Genomic DNA, 15,862 nt, shown 5'->3' with positions numbered 1-15,862 from the left:
TTTGTCAATACTTAGCTGATGATCCTGTGAAGAAAGGAGTCTTTTTTTTTTTTTAAGGAAAGTCTTGCCTGCCCTAAGATCTGGGAGATGAAATAACATCATGACTACAAGAATGTGCAGTATAATGGATTGGGTTCAGATCTGGGAGATTATGGTATAATAAGCTCTGCTCAAGCCTGATGTTCACTGGGTAACCTTGAGCAAGTCACTCGTGGCCTAACTTCACAGAATTGTTGTGAAGATAAATTTAAAATATATACTGTATTGTAAGTTGTCCCAAACCTTTGAGAAATAGGGTGGGAACAAAATAGAAACAAGGGCCTAATTGGCATGACCACTGGGATATGTGTAGCTACCGGAAAAGTTCTGGTAAAGCATCCCCATATTGATTCCCAACAGATTTGATTCCATCATATACAGATTTTCTCCATAGCTGCCATATTTTTAGTTTGTGTTATGTCCTGAATGTATTGTGAATGGGGGTTGCTATCATGGACGTAGTGATAATATATTATCCATGTGTATCTTGGCATTGGGTAATTGTTTAGTGATGGGGTTGGGAGGGACCATTTTGGTAGGGAGAAGTCTTTCTAACACTGCCTGAGAAAGGAGGCACTAAAGATATCTGAGAAACTGAGTATTCATGTTTCTTTCCTTACAGTGTCACAAGCGGGTATCTCTATGTGACAATCATTTACAATATTTCTGTCAGTTTGGCCCTCTATGCCCTCTTCCTGTTCTACTTCGCCACGCGTGAACTGCTCAGTCCCTACAGCCCCGTCCTGAAATTCTTCATGGTCAAGTCTGTCATTTTCCTGTCCTTCTGGCAAGGTGAGACATCAACACAGATACCTGCAGTATGCAAGCAGATATATCTGGGAAGGCCTGGTAGACTATTAAAACCTGATGATGATACTTATCTAATGGTGCAGTCCTATGGGTTGCACTCTCGATGATTTTAATCACCCCCCCCAACCCAGAGGCTTATGAGCATCCAATGCAGGGTGGGAGGAGCGGTGGAGGGAGTCTTCACTGCTCCATCCTCCTGCTCTCTATTTTTCAGAGTGTTTCAGAGGGGAATGGAAGGAGGCTGGGGAGGCCTCAGGATAGCTCATATCCTGGCCTCTCCAGTCTCCACCCCTTCCCGCCCACCGAAATGCCCCCTTTTCCCCCTCTCTGAGGTCGAGTCCCTGACCTCAGAGGCCAGCTGGTGCGGTTCTTTCTGCCGTGGCTGGGCAGGAGAGGGGGGGTCTATCCTATGGCCCCTCAGCCATTGTCTAGGGGCCATAGGATTGTGTCACGTTCCTTCGTCCTCTCCCTTCGCAATCAACACACTCCAAGATATCAGGTGTCAGGCTCACTACTTTATTAGTTAATGAGCAGGTTCCTTACAAATGCAAATTCTAGGAAACTCTCAGGCTACAAAGGAAACAGCTACTCCACACAATTATGAATGCCAATAGAGGAGCTGAAGTGGAAGTTAGAGAAGTTGCCGGCAGTTTGGACAAGAACTTCCTGGCCAGACTAGCGGGGGGCGGGGGCTCCCTCACAGTTGCTCCCTCCTATGTAGGTTATCATGCATAGCCAACCTGGAGAAGCGTCTGAGCTCTGCTTCTAATTTTTCCCACTTTGCTCTGCGATGGACCCTAGCATCCCTCAAGTCCCGCCCCTCACTCCCCTCCTCCCTGAATCCTGGGTTCCCATGGAGAAGGAGAGGGGGGGCCCTTCAGGTCAAGCCATCTGTGCGCCATGGTCTTGAGAAGAATACCTTGCCATATCTGAGCTCACTAGGGAGGGAGCTTCCCCCTGTTCTGGCTGTTCCCATTCTGAGCCTGAGCTGCTAACTATCTCCACATGCTCAGATTCATTCCTGACAGATTGCTCTCTAACAGACACACAAATCTTCACTTCCTGATTTCATAACTCCTATCCTAGGCTAATCACTGTCTTCCTCTCTGCCATTCCTGATTGTTACCTTCCTAACTATTCACATTATACTACCTCTGCTCATGACCCTCCAATCAGTCCCACTGTGCTATAATAATAAGGTAACTCATGGCAGGAGACTTCGGAAACTCATTATTTATTTCCAATTGTTTCTCTTGATCAAGGCAGCAAATATAAAATACTGTAGTATTTTTTAGAATTGCAAACCAGATTTTTTTTCTTCAGTTTATGCTTGTTCTGTTAACTGCATATCTTTTTTAAAAGTGCTCCATATGATTGCAGCATTCTTGTTGGATCAGTAGTATATTGTTGGTATATAATAAACCAATGGTTGGTCTAGTTAGCATCCACGTGCCATATTGGTCACATTGCCATATAAACCATAGGATGGGGAAAAGTAGCAGTGCTAGTGCAAAGCCTGCTCTTCGTTCATTGTGTGTAATAGGAATAATTACTTTCCTCCAGTTGGCCATCACTTTGCACCTTAGCGGGTGTTGACAGGTACAGAATGGCACTTGTTTTGCAAGAGCACCAAACTGATTGTATCTTTTCCAAACTAGGCTAAGTGACCATCAGTACTGAGTTCTCAGCCCAGATATGAACTGACTTTTTTTTTTCCAGATGGCATTGGGGCCTTGATTTTTCTTTTAGTTTGTTCAGAATACTGTGTTTTCTGAAAGGCCCATCTCTGGCCATTTTCTTTCTGTCTCAAAGTGTTGCTCCATTAAATAAGGTGAATGTCCTATGTGTAGCTGTGCTGAGTGCTAACTGGATCAAGGGAGAGGGTAGGAGTGGATCCCTGCTGACACAGGTATACCTCAAGGTATGCAGCAAAACTGGAGAAAACAGTCAGGCTGTGCATGTGTACAGTTGGAGGATTCTGAAGATAAATAATTACTGCTGAGGGTTGTGTGCTGGAGCAAGAAGGGAGCAGAGCTGGTGGGGGAGAAGGGGCTACACAGCGCAAAATGTGAGTGTAACAAGTAACAGTCCCGCAGTCTATAGTCATTGCAAGTCAAGTAACTTAGGGGTGGACAACTTGTGACCCTCCAGTTTAATGAGAGAGAGATGTTTGTGTTAAGATACCAGTGATGAATAACAGTCCACAGTAAAGGTCGGTAGAAAAAGAAAATCTGAAGAAATAGACTTCATAAAATGTTTGTAAAATAGAGTGACATCAGGTTTGCAGGTAAATTGTGAAACAAACACTGCATGAAGCACTTTTGTCTGTCTCTATAGCCTTCTCCAGACATTCAAAAATCCTAACATGGAGGGGAGATAGGGATGCAATTTCAGTTCCTCTGCAGACCTTTGCTGTCAACTTAGGGAGGCCAGGGGGTGGAGGGAGTGGGACCAGAGAGTATGTCCCCTTCTTCCCTCCATGGTTAGGGTGTTTGATCAGTTCCAGAAGGAATGTGTAGGAGCCAGAGGTAATGAACGTAAGGTGTGTGTAGGAGCAGGAGGGTGTGGAACTAAAGATGTGGTGAGGAGGGTGGGACAAGTTGTAAGGAAGGGTGGGTGAAGTGTCTGGGATTATGTGGAAAACTGTAACTTTTGAAAGGTGGGGGGTACAATTTCATAAAGCTTAAGAGGCAGTATTTTAGAATAGATATGTGCAACAAATAGATCTCCTTTGTACCAGCCCAAGAGTGTGTGTGTGTGGGGGGGGGGTGCGCGTGTAAAATGCAGCAGGCGGGGTGTGTGTGTGTGCAGGATTTATAGCACACTTTTCAACAATTGTTTTCAAAGCAGGTTACAGTAGGAAATACAGTTACCAATAAAATTTCAGCAATAATAACACATTGCAAAAGGGACAGATATGGAAGGGGCAACGAAGACAACATCTACATTGGACTCTGGGCCCTTTCGCAGATAGTTGTCCTCTATGCTGTAGGGCATTCTGAGGTTCTCCTCAGCTCTTACGATATGTTTTTGTTCTGTTCAGGGATGCTGTTGGCCATCCTGGAGAAGTGTGGTACAATCCCTAAGATCCACTCAGCCAATGTATCTGAGGGGACAGTGGCAGCTGGCTACCAGGATTTCATAATCTGTGTGGAAATGTTCTTTGCAGCCATTGCTCTGCGCCATGCGTTCACATACAAGGTCTATGCAGACAAGCGTCTTGATGCACAAGGTATGGAGGCAGGGCAGTCCTGGGGCGGTGGTGAGATTGGGGAGATGATCCCAGATGATTTTAATCACCCTCTAAATTCCCCACGTGGGTGGCTGAACACTGTTTTTTCTTTGTTCATATTTGCACTCAGATCAGTGCCTGATCTGGTTTTCAATTTCCTATTTGACTGTGGATCTGTGTCAAATAAGGGAAAATAGCTGTGGTGCAGCAGTCTTGTTGTGAGGAGAATGGGTGGGTGGCTGGGGCTTCCTGTGGAGATACTGAGGGCAGAGAAAGCCAGAGATCCACCTCTTGACCAGCAAGAATATGTTTCCAGAGTGATGTGAGTATTTGACAGTAAAGAGAAGACAGCAAAGTATGTCTTTCCCCTTTTCTTAATACTAAAAATTGGTATCCCTTTAATATTGTGGTCAAAGTTTATTGTGTCGATTATCTCTGTCTAGTTGCTTGGGGGGAGGGACTGGGTCAAGAGCAGCATTGAGATGGGGGAGTAGGCTAGGAATCCCACTTTTTTGAGATTTGGGTGGTGGGGATAGCTAAATAGCAGGGTTTTGTAATCTTCTCTAAAATCTTGTATTTAATAGTTAATATACTAGGCTTGCTGTAGAGTTGAAAATTATGACGATGTCTTGGTGGAGAGTCTGAGAATAACTTGCCTTTTCAGACTGTTGTTTTCCATATCTTCCTCTCTTTTTTTTTTCCCCTCTCTCCTCTTTCCCTTGCTTTGGGCTCTGGTGTCTGGCGCAGCTGTTCCATCATATGGGCCATATGGTAGGTGCTGTGTTCTCTCTGCATTTGTTTCTCTTTCTCATTGTTGAGATACCATTAGCTGATATTACTTCTTTCAGGTCCCTGCCTTATCTGTTCTGTGTGCCTACCATGATGTGTAACAAATGTACACATGTGTACTTTGGGTGAATTGTGAATGCAGTGGGGCGCTTTGAAGGTTTTGTCTCAGAGGCTCTGATTACCGAAGAGGCAGGTTGTTTTTAAAGTGGAAGTGGCTTGCCTCTCCAGTATTGGGAATTGCTTTGATAAAACTTTAAAGAAACTTCCAGTTGCACACATGAATCTCCACTGTATATACATATGGTCTCTTTGAATCACTGCCTTCAGTAATAAATTTGTTAATCTTTAAGGTGCCACAAAACTCTTTGTTGATTTTGCTGCAACAAACTAAGATGGCTACCCTTCTGGAAATTGCCTTCAGTCTGTTGACTTTACCCTTGATATAGTTGTATTTTTCCTTTCTTTTTTTACCCACAACAAATTCATAACACGTTATCCAAACTGTAGGCTTCACAGTCATTTCAATGTAAAATATTAAAAATAGAAGATCACCGTTGTGGTTGGATTGCTTGCTGTGAACAGAATTGAAAACATTTGGAAGCAGTCCTTCTTCTTCTGCACCTGTATGTGGTGTATACCGTAAAGTTTTGCAATGACTCTTCCCTTCCCTACCTTAAAGTATGACTTCCACTTTGATCTGGTTCCATTTTCGCTTCCTCTTGCCAGCACACCCTGAAGATCCACTTTGAACACTTGTCCGTCTCTCCTTTTCTCTCACCATCTTTCTCTGTCCCTGTCTTGGACTGAGGCCACCTCAAGTCACTTGGTACCAAATCTCTTTCCCCCTGAATGCATTTCCTATCCCTACACTTCTCTGTCCTGTAATCTTTCCTAACCCTTGAAAGTATCACACTGCAACCTAGGTGGTGACCTCCTACCTGTGCTGCCTCACAAGTGTTGTCAGAATTTTATGTGTCACCCATTTTGCTTTTGCACTCTTCTAATCTAGTGTAGCCAACCCTTCTTTAGTTGCCAAATGTGGTTCCTGCCCAATTCATGACACTGTTAACAATGTCTGCAGGCAGCTTTTGCCCAAATTTATGGGATATTTGGTTGGGGGAAAAGGAGAATTCTATCCTCAGTTATTCTGAATGTGCTATCTTTTTCTCTAGGTCGTTGTGCCCCCATGAAGAGCATCTCTAGCAGCCTTAAGGAAACCATGAACCCCCATGACATTGTGCAGGATGCTATCCACAACTTCTCACCAGCCTACCAGCAGTACACTCAGCAGTCAACCCTAGAACATGGACCACCCTGGCGTAATGGCGGTCACATCATCTCACGCTCCCATAGCAGCTCTGGTGCCCGTGATAATGAGAAGACCCTGCTCCTGAGCTCGGATGATGAGTTCTAAGAGGGTGATGGATCACGACACACCCTGGAACGTTCCCTTTATTTATTGAATCAGAAATGCAGGTCATATCCCCTTTTTTTTAAATGGTGCTCAAGTCTGGAATGGGCATTTCCTGTTGCCAATTGCGAGCATGGACCATTGTGGCTAATGTGGGTGGTTTAGACTGTCATTCCTAGATTCTTCTCTAAAGGCTTAACTGGAGCATATTTCACTTAATAAAGAAGATATAAAAAACACAAAATCCACCTGGCATAGGGTAGAGCAAAAGTCCAGGATGAGTGAAACATGCTTTCTTTTGGGTGGGCTCCTGCTATTTTTTAAAGAGGAAGGCTGGTGGTGGAGGGGTCAGGCTCAAGAAACTTGAATAAATGAGGCTGTATCTTTACCCATTTGTTAAACTGTTTGGAATGTGACTGGCTGAAATCAGAAGCAGCTGAAATTTATTTTCTCCACTGCACTACTAAAATGTACTTCCATATACCTATTTCTGAGTAGTTATTTGGGATATATAGGTTGAACCCCATCCCTAAACATTGTCCCATTATTAACTTTGACCAACTTCTGGATTGTGACCAGAATTCCCTTTGGTATATTCCATGTGTGATCTGCCTCTGCCAATAATCAACACTGGATACTTCAGAATGGAGCAATATTCTCTTTAGAATAGGGGAAGTGGAATGGGGGAAAGGAAGAGAAATTACTTTTGGATTGAAACAGTGTGCAGATCTGAAGCCTCTTTCTCCTTGTTGAGGTGGAGGGTAGAGTCTGTGATGTATTTCTTGCCCAACGTTTCAAGAGATTACAAGGCACTTCCTGAAAAATAGGATTTGCTCCATTTATAGAGGAAAAGATGTTTGGTAGACGATAACAGTCACACTCACAGCCCAGAGACAACCTCACACAACATGCTGCCCAGTATATTGGAAGAGGATGCCAAGTGTATGAAAAATGCACATCCCATCCATACACTTCATTATGGATGAGGAGCGCTCCTTCAGATGTGCATCTGATCTGTGTACATGGTGTCTGATCCAGCAACTGAATCCACATGCAAAAGGCTGATTTCTTGCACAGACCTCTGTTGCTGGTTATATTATGTATATTTATGCATTTATTTCTAGAATTCTCCAGTCATTAATTTAATTCTCTTTTGTATTCTCTTTTGTGGAGGAGTTCTACAAACGCTGATACTAAAATGTCTTTACCACATCTAACGTTCTCCTTAGAGCTGTATATCCTTGTGTTTTAAATTCCAGAACATCTATTGCAAATTACCAGTTCTCTTTGCTGTTTTCAATATTTTACCGTTGTTAATAGTTAATGTTAAGTGCCAGTGGGATAGAGTTTGCCTGAGATGGTGAACATTCCATCCCCATTTCCCTCGCTCTTGTACTGGGCCTGTTGCAGTTTGGCCAGGAGGTGAAAACGTATCTATGTGATGTGCAGCTGTTATATTGCCGTTATGTTCTCTATGGCCCATATGATTTCAAAAACTGTATATTGGTTTTCTGTTGACCTTGTTAGGCCTGGCCTGAACCTTTATCGGAAGTCACTATGTGAGAATCGCAAGACCCCTTTATAAAATGAAAAGTGTGCTGGTTGCTGGCCTTACCAGACACCTTGGTGTATGGATGATTTAAAACTGGAAAGGACAATAGAATTAATTGCAGTGTATTGTACTTCTCTGCTGCTGTTGTGGTTAATTGTGCCTGTATTAACACTGCCCACAGAAAAGGGGAATAACATTAAACCACCTCTTTCCCTGACACTTCTCTCAATTTCTCTTCCACATCCACTACCAGTAATGCTAATTCTGTTTTAAGCTGCTATATGTCTCTCCTCTATGTTGTGGTTATTAGGCACCCGCTTTTTTACCGTGCTTTTATGGAGAGTCTAGATTGAAATGAGGATCTCTGGGGTTGTTTTGGTTCCTTTTCTCTGTGCCTTAATATTCTCACTCACACACATGCCCCACATCATGGCTAATGCAGCTCTCAAGGGCAGCTGCAGCACCCTTCGTCCAAGTTGTGCTTGGCTGGGCAAGAGTATGTTTGCTTGGGGCTCGGCAGGTTTGCTGAGACTTGTGGCTATTCTTCCTGGAGGCATGGTTGTGCTGCTGCTGTGGTTTGCATTTTGCTCGTTCCAGAAGAAACTGGATGGGGAGGTGGAGCACAACAACTCCATCCATATTCCCTGCTCAAAAGAGCCAGAGGGGTTGACAGCTCAGGAGATGAAAGAAGAAGAAAAAGAAGAGAGGTTTGCAAGCAACATGTTTCTGTAAATACAAAATCATCCCGCTCTTTGCATTTACACCTGTGCAATATATTCTTGCAGCATGACTTTTAAAATCCTGTTGTTGCTATAAAAGAAAAAAAGGAACCCTCAGACCCACATACTGTCAGTTTATAAGTGTTACCCCCATATAAGTTGTAGTATACCAAGCAGTGATTTGTGCCACTCCAGCAGTAGCATGATCCTAAACTCTGTTTGCCTTCTCTTTTAATACTAGATGTGGCTGTATTGAAATTCTGTGAGCCTTTCTTGCAGAACCTTGCCAGAGTAGCACAACTACATTTTCGCAGTTGTGCAGCTCTCGGTGTAGAAAGACTAAATGCTGCTCTTGTGTCAGTTGTGGAGCTAGGATCAGGTCCTTTTACCTTTGGGAGAGAATAGTTCTTTTGTGCCAGCAGAAGGACCTTTTCATGTAATTGCATGATATATGGTCTTATGACACAGGGATAGGGTTCAAAGAGCCCTCTGAAATGATCTTTTAAGTGTTTTGTTGATTTTCACTTCTGATTTTGGAACAGAGGAGGAGATGTTGCTCTGTTTACTCATAACTGTTTTTGTGGGACTGTTTATCCCTGCCTTGTTTAGCTTCCATATAATTCCCAATTGTGTTCCCATTTGCAATACACACCATTACATTTATTTGTGATGAGTTGTCAAGGTGAGCCCCCTTGTTGTATGGAATGGGTGAAGGATGTGGCTGAAGTCTGTATTGCTGACTTGCAGGTATTTCAGTGTTGGGAGGAGTTATCTCTATATATATTTGTTTTAATGTAGACCATATATAAATATATACTGTGCATAGAAGCTGGCTTTTCATGAAGCTTCCTATAAGTAGTAGTTTCAAGTACGTATAACCCCTTCAAAGCAAGTACCAGGTCCAGTAGTAACAGCATTCCCCAGCCTGATGCCCTCCAGATGTTTTGGGCTACAACTCCCAGAATTCCTGACCATCAGCCATGCTGGCTGGGGCTGGTGGGAGTTGAAGTGCAAAATACCTGGAGAGCACCAGGTTGGAGATGGCCAAGGTCTTGAGCTGTGTGACTTTTTTTTTTTTTTTAAAGAACCATATAAAAGAACCAGTGCAAAGTTGCTTTTGATTGGGGCGGGAGTTGTTTTGCTGTCCCTCAGATAGGAAAGGGATGGGCCCAAAGAGCTTGAACCTCCATGCAGCAATGATCATGCATTCCAGGGCTTCTCAGACTGATCATTTTAATACACATGTGTATACATCAGTCCCAACAAAATACTCTTGGCACTGCTCACTTCCTCGCTCGCCATCTCCTTCCCCTCCTTGTTTTTTACCATATAACATACCACCTTGAATTTTGTTTCTACTATTTCTCCATGTAGTTTAGATATTTGTATATAAATGACTGGGGGAGAAATACCCTGTATGATAAGAAAGAGTTACCTAGTTTTGTACCTATCATGTAATAACTGATGTACGCTCAGAGACAATCTATTGTCTCCATTTTGGTCTTTGTGATGTTATATGCTCTGCAAAAACAAGAAAATATGACAAATAAAAATATAGAGTTAATATAGATTATACTTAATATGTCTCTGGCTGCTGATTTGTTGATGGTGTCCATTCTCTCTTCCTCCCACCCAGTTCTTCCACATAGGTTCTCACTGTCTGGAATTCTGTGCTTTAAAAGAAATGCCGTTACTGTATAACTTTATTCTGTATCTTGCAAATGCTGCAGTTACATATTTGTGAGGTGGTGAAGGAACTATAGGAGGCACAGGAGGTAAAGACTGGAGGCCAAAGAAAAGTCCAGGTACCCTTAGCCACTGGCATTCGTTTTCCACCCTACACAGTGGTTCTCTATTCTAATGCAATGGAGCTTTGTCTTTTTGTGCTTTCTTGTGCTCATCGTCCCTCTTGCAAGCACTTATGTGCCTCACATGACCAACACCCCACATCTTCCCCCCTACACTGTTCCCATTAGTTAGAGGTAAGTATGAAAATGTCAGCTAGTGGAAAGTCTTAAAGTTACTGCCATGAAAGCAGGAGATGGACAACTTCTCAGTCCAGTCTCAGCCACTGGCATAACACTACTCATCCTTTGTCTGTTCTCTTGTGGGTTTCATCTTTCAGTGCTCAACTAATAAGCAACACTGGCAACAAAATCTTTATCTCCTCTTTCTAGAGGCCAGCTTACAGTGAGCCAGAAATTGACCAGCATTATTTGAGTAGAGACTTCAAGCAGCAGAGGATACTAGAAGTAGCACCTTGACAGCCCCCAACTCATCTCTCTCCTAGTCTGGGGCATTGTGTTTCCTCATGCCCTCCTTTCCCACATACACATACACCAAACTTAGGCGGTTGGTGTGGCTAAGGAAGACCAGTGGGCTAGAACAGCCAGAACCCTCGTTCCAATGAGGAGCCTTGGGGTGACAAAGACTGATATGCCAAACTGTCTTGAAATGCGGAGTTGCAAATGTTAACCTTTGTAATCTCCATTTTAAAAGACTGAATTACTGTACTGTGTGTTTAGGCAAGTTTTATGTCAGGTCTAGCATCCTTGTAGAAATATTTAATGGACCTTAAAAGAAAAATGATATCCATGAGGAAGTTGTAGATCCTTAAGTGTGTACTAGCCATGCAGTTCTGGCCATTATGAAAACAGTAGATAGCTGTTGCGTGTGCCGGGGGAGGTGGTTATTGAACTTTAACTCCGTGGTAGGACCCTTAGACTCTCCTTCCTGATGGTCTCAACCAGTTACCCAAGACCTCAGAAGGAGGGAAGGGAGTTGGCTGTCATCCATGATCTTTTTCCTCTTCAGTGCTTCCTCTGGCCCTGGGAACAGCTCAAGAGAACCATTGTTTCTCAGCCTCTCCCACCTTCTGAGTCTTAAAGGCAGTACTCCAGGCTGTATCCATTTCCTGTTCGGTCTCCACCTTCATATTCTCAGGGAGGCCTTTGCTTGTGAGTAGGCCTTTATCCTAACCAGGCCATAGTCTCTGCATCTGTGTTGGGAGCATTTTAGGATGTAGTGCCTGTAGCCTTGTGCTCCCCTACCCCTGGTTTGGCTGTCAGGAAGACAGGGCCACATCCTGCCTCCCCATCTCACCTTTCAACTTGAGGCCCTGTCTTCTTCACTGTCTTTCCTTGGCAAAGATCTGGCACCTACATTTTATGACTTCAATGTGGTAGGTTTAACCCCCTGCTCATGCAATAACACTAGTGGAGTGACTTTATATAAACTTCCTCATATCCCTAGAAGGACAATGACTATTTTGGAAGAATGCTAGGTAATGGTGAGACTACACTTTCACTTCCCTAAAAGCCTGATGTCAGTGACTGACTGGAATTCTGCAGGACAACGAAGAAGGATTAAATTTAAACTTTTTGTAGCTGTGCATTCTGGATCTTGCCAAAGTTGGCGGCAAACAGCATGAAATGTTGATTCAATGTTTAGATTCTGGGATTGTATTTAATCCCACACCCCCAAACCCCCTTCACATGTGCGATATGGCTTAACTCAACACAGTTGAGGCATCTTGGATCTCTGCTCAGCAGAATCTTTGGTATAGCATCTTTTGTTCTTGCTGTGCTTTGTGGCACCTTAGGGTCTTAAATAAATGTTAATATAAAGCAGTGATCAGGAATATGGGGCCCTCTAGATCTTGTTGGACCACAGCTTCCAGCAGTAGCCACCATAGTCAATGGTGAGTGTTGATGGGAGTTGTGGCCCTCCAGAAGTTGTTGGACTGCTATTCCCAACATCTCTCACCATTGGGTATGCTGGCTAAGGCTGAAGGGAGTTGCAGCCCAACAACATCTGGAGGCCCACCCTGATGAAAAAGAAGCACAAAATTCTCAGTAAGCAACACATTACCCCTGCAAGTCTTCACCTAACCCATTTAAACTATACTCAGTGTTGTTGGAAGGGGTGCGGTCAGATTGGTTCATATGTTCAGCTGTGGTGGGAAGGTTCAACAGTGCAAGAGCATCTAGAACATGGATGCTAATTACTGCCAGAAATTCCACCACATTGCTGGCCAATTTCTGGTGGACCAAACTAGTGCTTCCTCCTGGGATTCTTACAAAAAATGCTGGATGTAGTGGACCGTGATCTGATCCTGCAAACTACTTCTAACATTCTTAAGCAAGAGTGCAGGATCACTTAACATTGATAACTTACACCTTAACTATGAAGGACCAACCCTGACCTGACATTATTCACCCAATCAGCAATTACATGATTTTATTTAAGGAAATAGAAGCCATAGAGGACTAATCCAAGTTGGGATTGTGGGAGGAAGGAGCTTTAATTATTTGCCCCCGCCATGGTCCTGTTCCAAAGACGCATGCCCCTGTGGCTGCTATTTATATCAGGAGGAAAACTCCCACTGGCATCTGATACAATGTCCAAGGGGAGGGGGAACAGTTTGGATTGGAACCATGATGGGGACAAAAGGTTTAAGCCTTCCCCATTGCCATAGTTCCAGTCTGGATCCCCCCTACCTCCTGCCATGCCTGCTTTACTAATTCCATTTAAAAAAAAAAAAGTGTGAATAACATCACATCAGTTTGGTCCTAAGAAATCTGGAGTATGCACTTTTGGTTTATAATAATAATAATAATAATAATAATAATAATAATAATAATATAATTATCTTACATTGATATCCCACATTTGTTTCCTTTGCAAGGAACTGAAGGAGGCTTATATGATCCTCCTCCTCCATTTTATCCTCACAACAACCCTGTGAGGTAGGTTAGGCTGAGAATCAGTGACTGGCCCAAAGTCACCCAACGAGCTTCATGGCTGGGTGGGGGCTAGAACCCAGATCTCCCGATTCCCAGTCCAGTACTGTAGCCACTATGCTACAATGGCATTTAGTACAGTTATATTCCACCTTTTGGAAGTCAAAGCAGTTTACATGAGATTCCCTCCCATCTAGGCACTGACCAGACCCAGATCTTCAGTGGTGGACTTGAGGATTCAAGTTACTTAAGCTCTCTCACTCATTGGCTTATAACACAGTGAGCATTTAACACTTAGGCCTGGTTCTCACAAGTTTTCTAAAAACAATTATTTCTAGTGTCTGCAGTTTGCCCTAACCACATGAGCGGAAAATATGTATGTTATCAGATCGGAAATAGCAACCACACAGCTCAAGGTAATCTGTAAACCAGGGCTAACATTACTTTGACAAAGGAAACAGAACAGTAAATCTACCTAGATACCTTCCACCCAGTTCAAAGCGTTACCATAACTGCCCCTACTGTAGGCAAGATGCCAGTAGTAGGCCCAGCACAGTTAATTTAGAAATGAAGTCTCCTTGAGCTGCTGATGGCTACCTGATTTCCCTTCCCACATATAGTCTCCTAATAACTTAGGTGTTTTTGCTTGTTTTCTCGTGCATGTGAAGAGGATCCTTGCTTTAGAGTGATGGCAATGCTAAGGAATGTGGAATGGGTGAGGCCTCTTGCCAAACTCTCTGACCTCCAGGTAACATTCCAGGGATTCTTTCACATGCTTGCTTCAGCTGCCCTGCTTGCTGGTCCTCTCATTTTTAGAATAGTTTTTAATCTGGTGAATATTTTCCCCATTGGCCTCTACATGCAAGAAGTCCTCATTTAAGTATTTTGATTACAGAAAAAAACCCTTTGGTTGTGGAAGTGGTAGTTGTCATTCACATGTTAGTGTTGCTGGTATGTTGGTCAGATGTGGTGAGATGCTGTTATTGTGGCTTTCTCCAAAATCAAACAACTCAGGTTGGAGTCCGTAAACAGTTTACTCTTCATTAAGGCAACTTAATTCTGCAGTGTCACTGACACCATGGTCAGCATCAATAAAACTAGATGTATAGGTCTCGAAAGGATTTCAAAGTCATCACATTCTGCTGCTTTGTTTTAGGTCCTCTGGGCATCAGAGGCCTACAGTTTAACCCATATGATTTAAGCGAGAGGTGGAGAACCTCAGGCCTAGGGGGCTAAATCCATTCCTCCTGGAATTCCCCAATACGTCCCTCAGGATTCCCCAGATCGCCACAACCCCTTTTCCCCAACCACTCATCATTTGGGGGTTTCCTGGTTTTTGTGCAGTTTCCCCCCATTCTAAAAGGTTGAAATGTCTCTCCTAAGGCTTAGTTACTGGCAGTAGGAGCTTGAAGCTAAAATACGCTGTTTTTTTGGTATTTTGTGCCCCCACTCCTTTTGCCCCCTTTGCCTTCAGCCCCACCAGCCACTGGAAAGTGGCCCCCAAGAGCTCCTCTGAAACGGAGTTCAGCCCTCTGGTTGAAAGAAGTTCCCCACTCCTGATTTCAGCTGTAACATGCTAGAAGCAGAGAGGACATTACTTAAGTGAGCTGTGTCCCGTAGTAGGCTGTGAAGTACAAAAGCTTTGCCCGAATTGGTTGCTGGCATTCTAGTATTCATATGGCCAAATTCATACAACCAGCTTGGACCACTACCACCTTTTCAAAGTGTTGGAAAGGTCACAAGACCGCTTCCCCACCAACTCGGCTCACAACTCAATCTGTGCTTACTGGGTGATTACAAGGCTTCCCAAAGTCGGTTTGGAGTTTGTTATGCCACAGTGAAGAAGTCACACAATTGCTTCACTACACAATCATATTAGGAAGCTGCCTTACACCGAATAAGACCACTGGTCCATCTAGCTCAGTATTGTCTCCTCTACACTAACTGTTAGAGGCTCTCCAGGGCTTGATAGGGGACTTTCCCAGGCCTATCAGGAAATGCCAGGAACTGAACTATGGTCCTTCCCATAGCTTGCAACACAAACGGTGGAGAGCCAATAAGATGTGTGCAGCGATAAAATGGACAAGTAGAAACCACAAGCCAAACACCCTGTTGTTGTTGCTCAAATTAGGCCCCCACCCACGTTTCCATGTACAGAACCTTTTGTAGGAGCCATATAACCACAATTCTGATTTTTAGTAATTGAACTCAGGTTTTTTTCCTTGATGGAAGATCTAATTTAAACTCAGTCTTAGTGGCATGTATATGCTTTCTCTAATAACATGTTATCTAGCCAAACTTAAGCACTTCCACTGATTTCAACCAAAGAGTTAAACATACACTTAAATAATATGAGCAAAGGGCTGGATCCGTCTGATCTCGGAAGCTAAGCAGGGTCAGCCCTGGTTAGTACTTAGATGGGAGACCACTTGGGAATCAAGCTTCCTGCACTGAGCAGGGGGTTGGACTTGATGGTCTTGTAGGCCCCTTCCAACCCTATGATTCTAAGTCCTATCAATTTCAGTAGGAACACTTAACTTTGACTTTATCATACTTAAGTTTACTTCT

At 43.5% G+C, this 15,862-nt stretch overlaps 1 protein-coding gene across 4 annotated transcripts in view; it reads left to right on the top strand.

The window, feature by feature from the left end:
- TMEM184B (transmembrane protein 184B) overlaps nucleotides 1–10,130 on the top strand; it is a 43,286-nt gene extending 33,156 nt beyond the window's left edge. For 2 of the 4 annotated variants that reach the window (XM_084809804.1, XM_084809805.1), the window contains exons 7-9: nucleotides 662–831; nucleotides 3,893–4,081; nucleotides 6,043–10,130. In XM_084809804.1, the coding sequence (XP_084665930.1) occupies nucleotides 662–831; nucleotides 3,893–4,081; nucleotides 6,043–6,284 (601 nt within the window). In that variant the 3' untranslated portion in view covers nucleotides 6,285–10,130. Of the gene's footprint in view, nucleotides 1–661; nucleotides 832–3,892; nucleotides 4,082–4,828; nucleotides 4,853–6,042 lie in introns of all 4 variants that reach the window. The other 2 variants (XM_084809801.1, XM_084809803.1) reach the window with 2 other exon arrangements.
- The last annotated feature ends 5,732 nt before the right edge of the window (nucleotides 10,131–15,862 follow it).

Source organism: Heloderma suspectum, chromosome 7, assembly GCF_057233095.1.
Source record: "Heloderma suspectum isolate Gila_16-S chromosome 7, 16-S_ref, whole genome shotgun sequence".
Taxonomy (NCBI): Eukaryota; Metazoa; Chordata; class Lepidosauria; order Squamata; family Helodermatidae; genus Heloderma; species Heloderma suspectum.
Note: the sequence above shows the minus strand (reverse complement) of the source record. Positions and strands in the feature narration are given on the sequence as shown.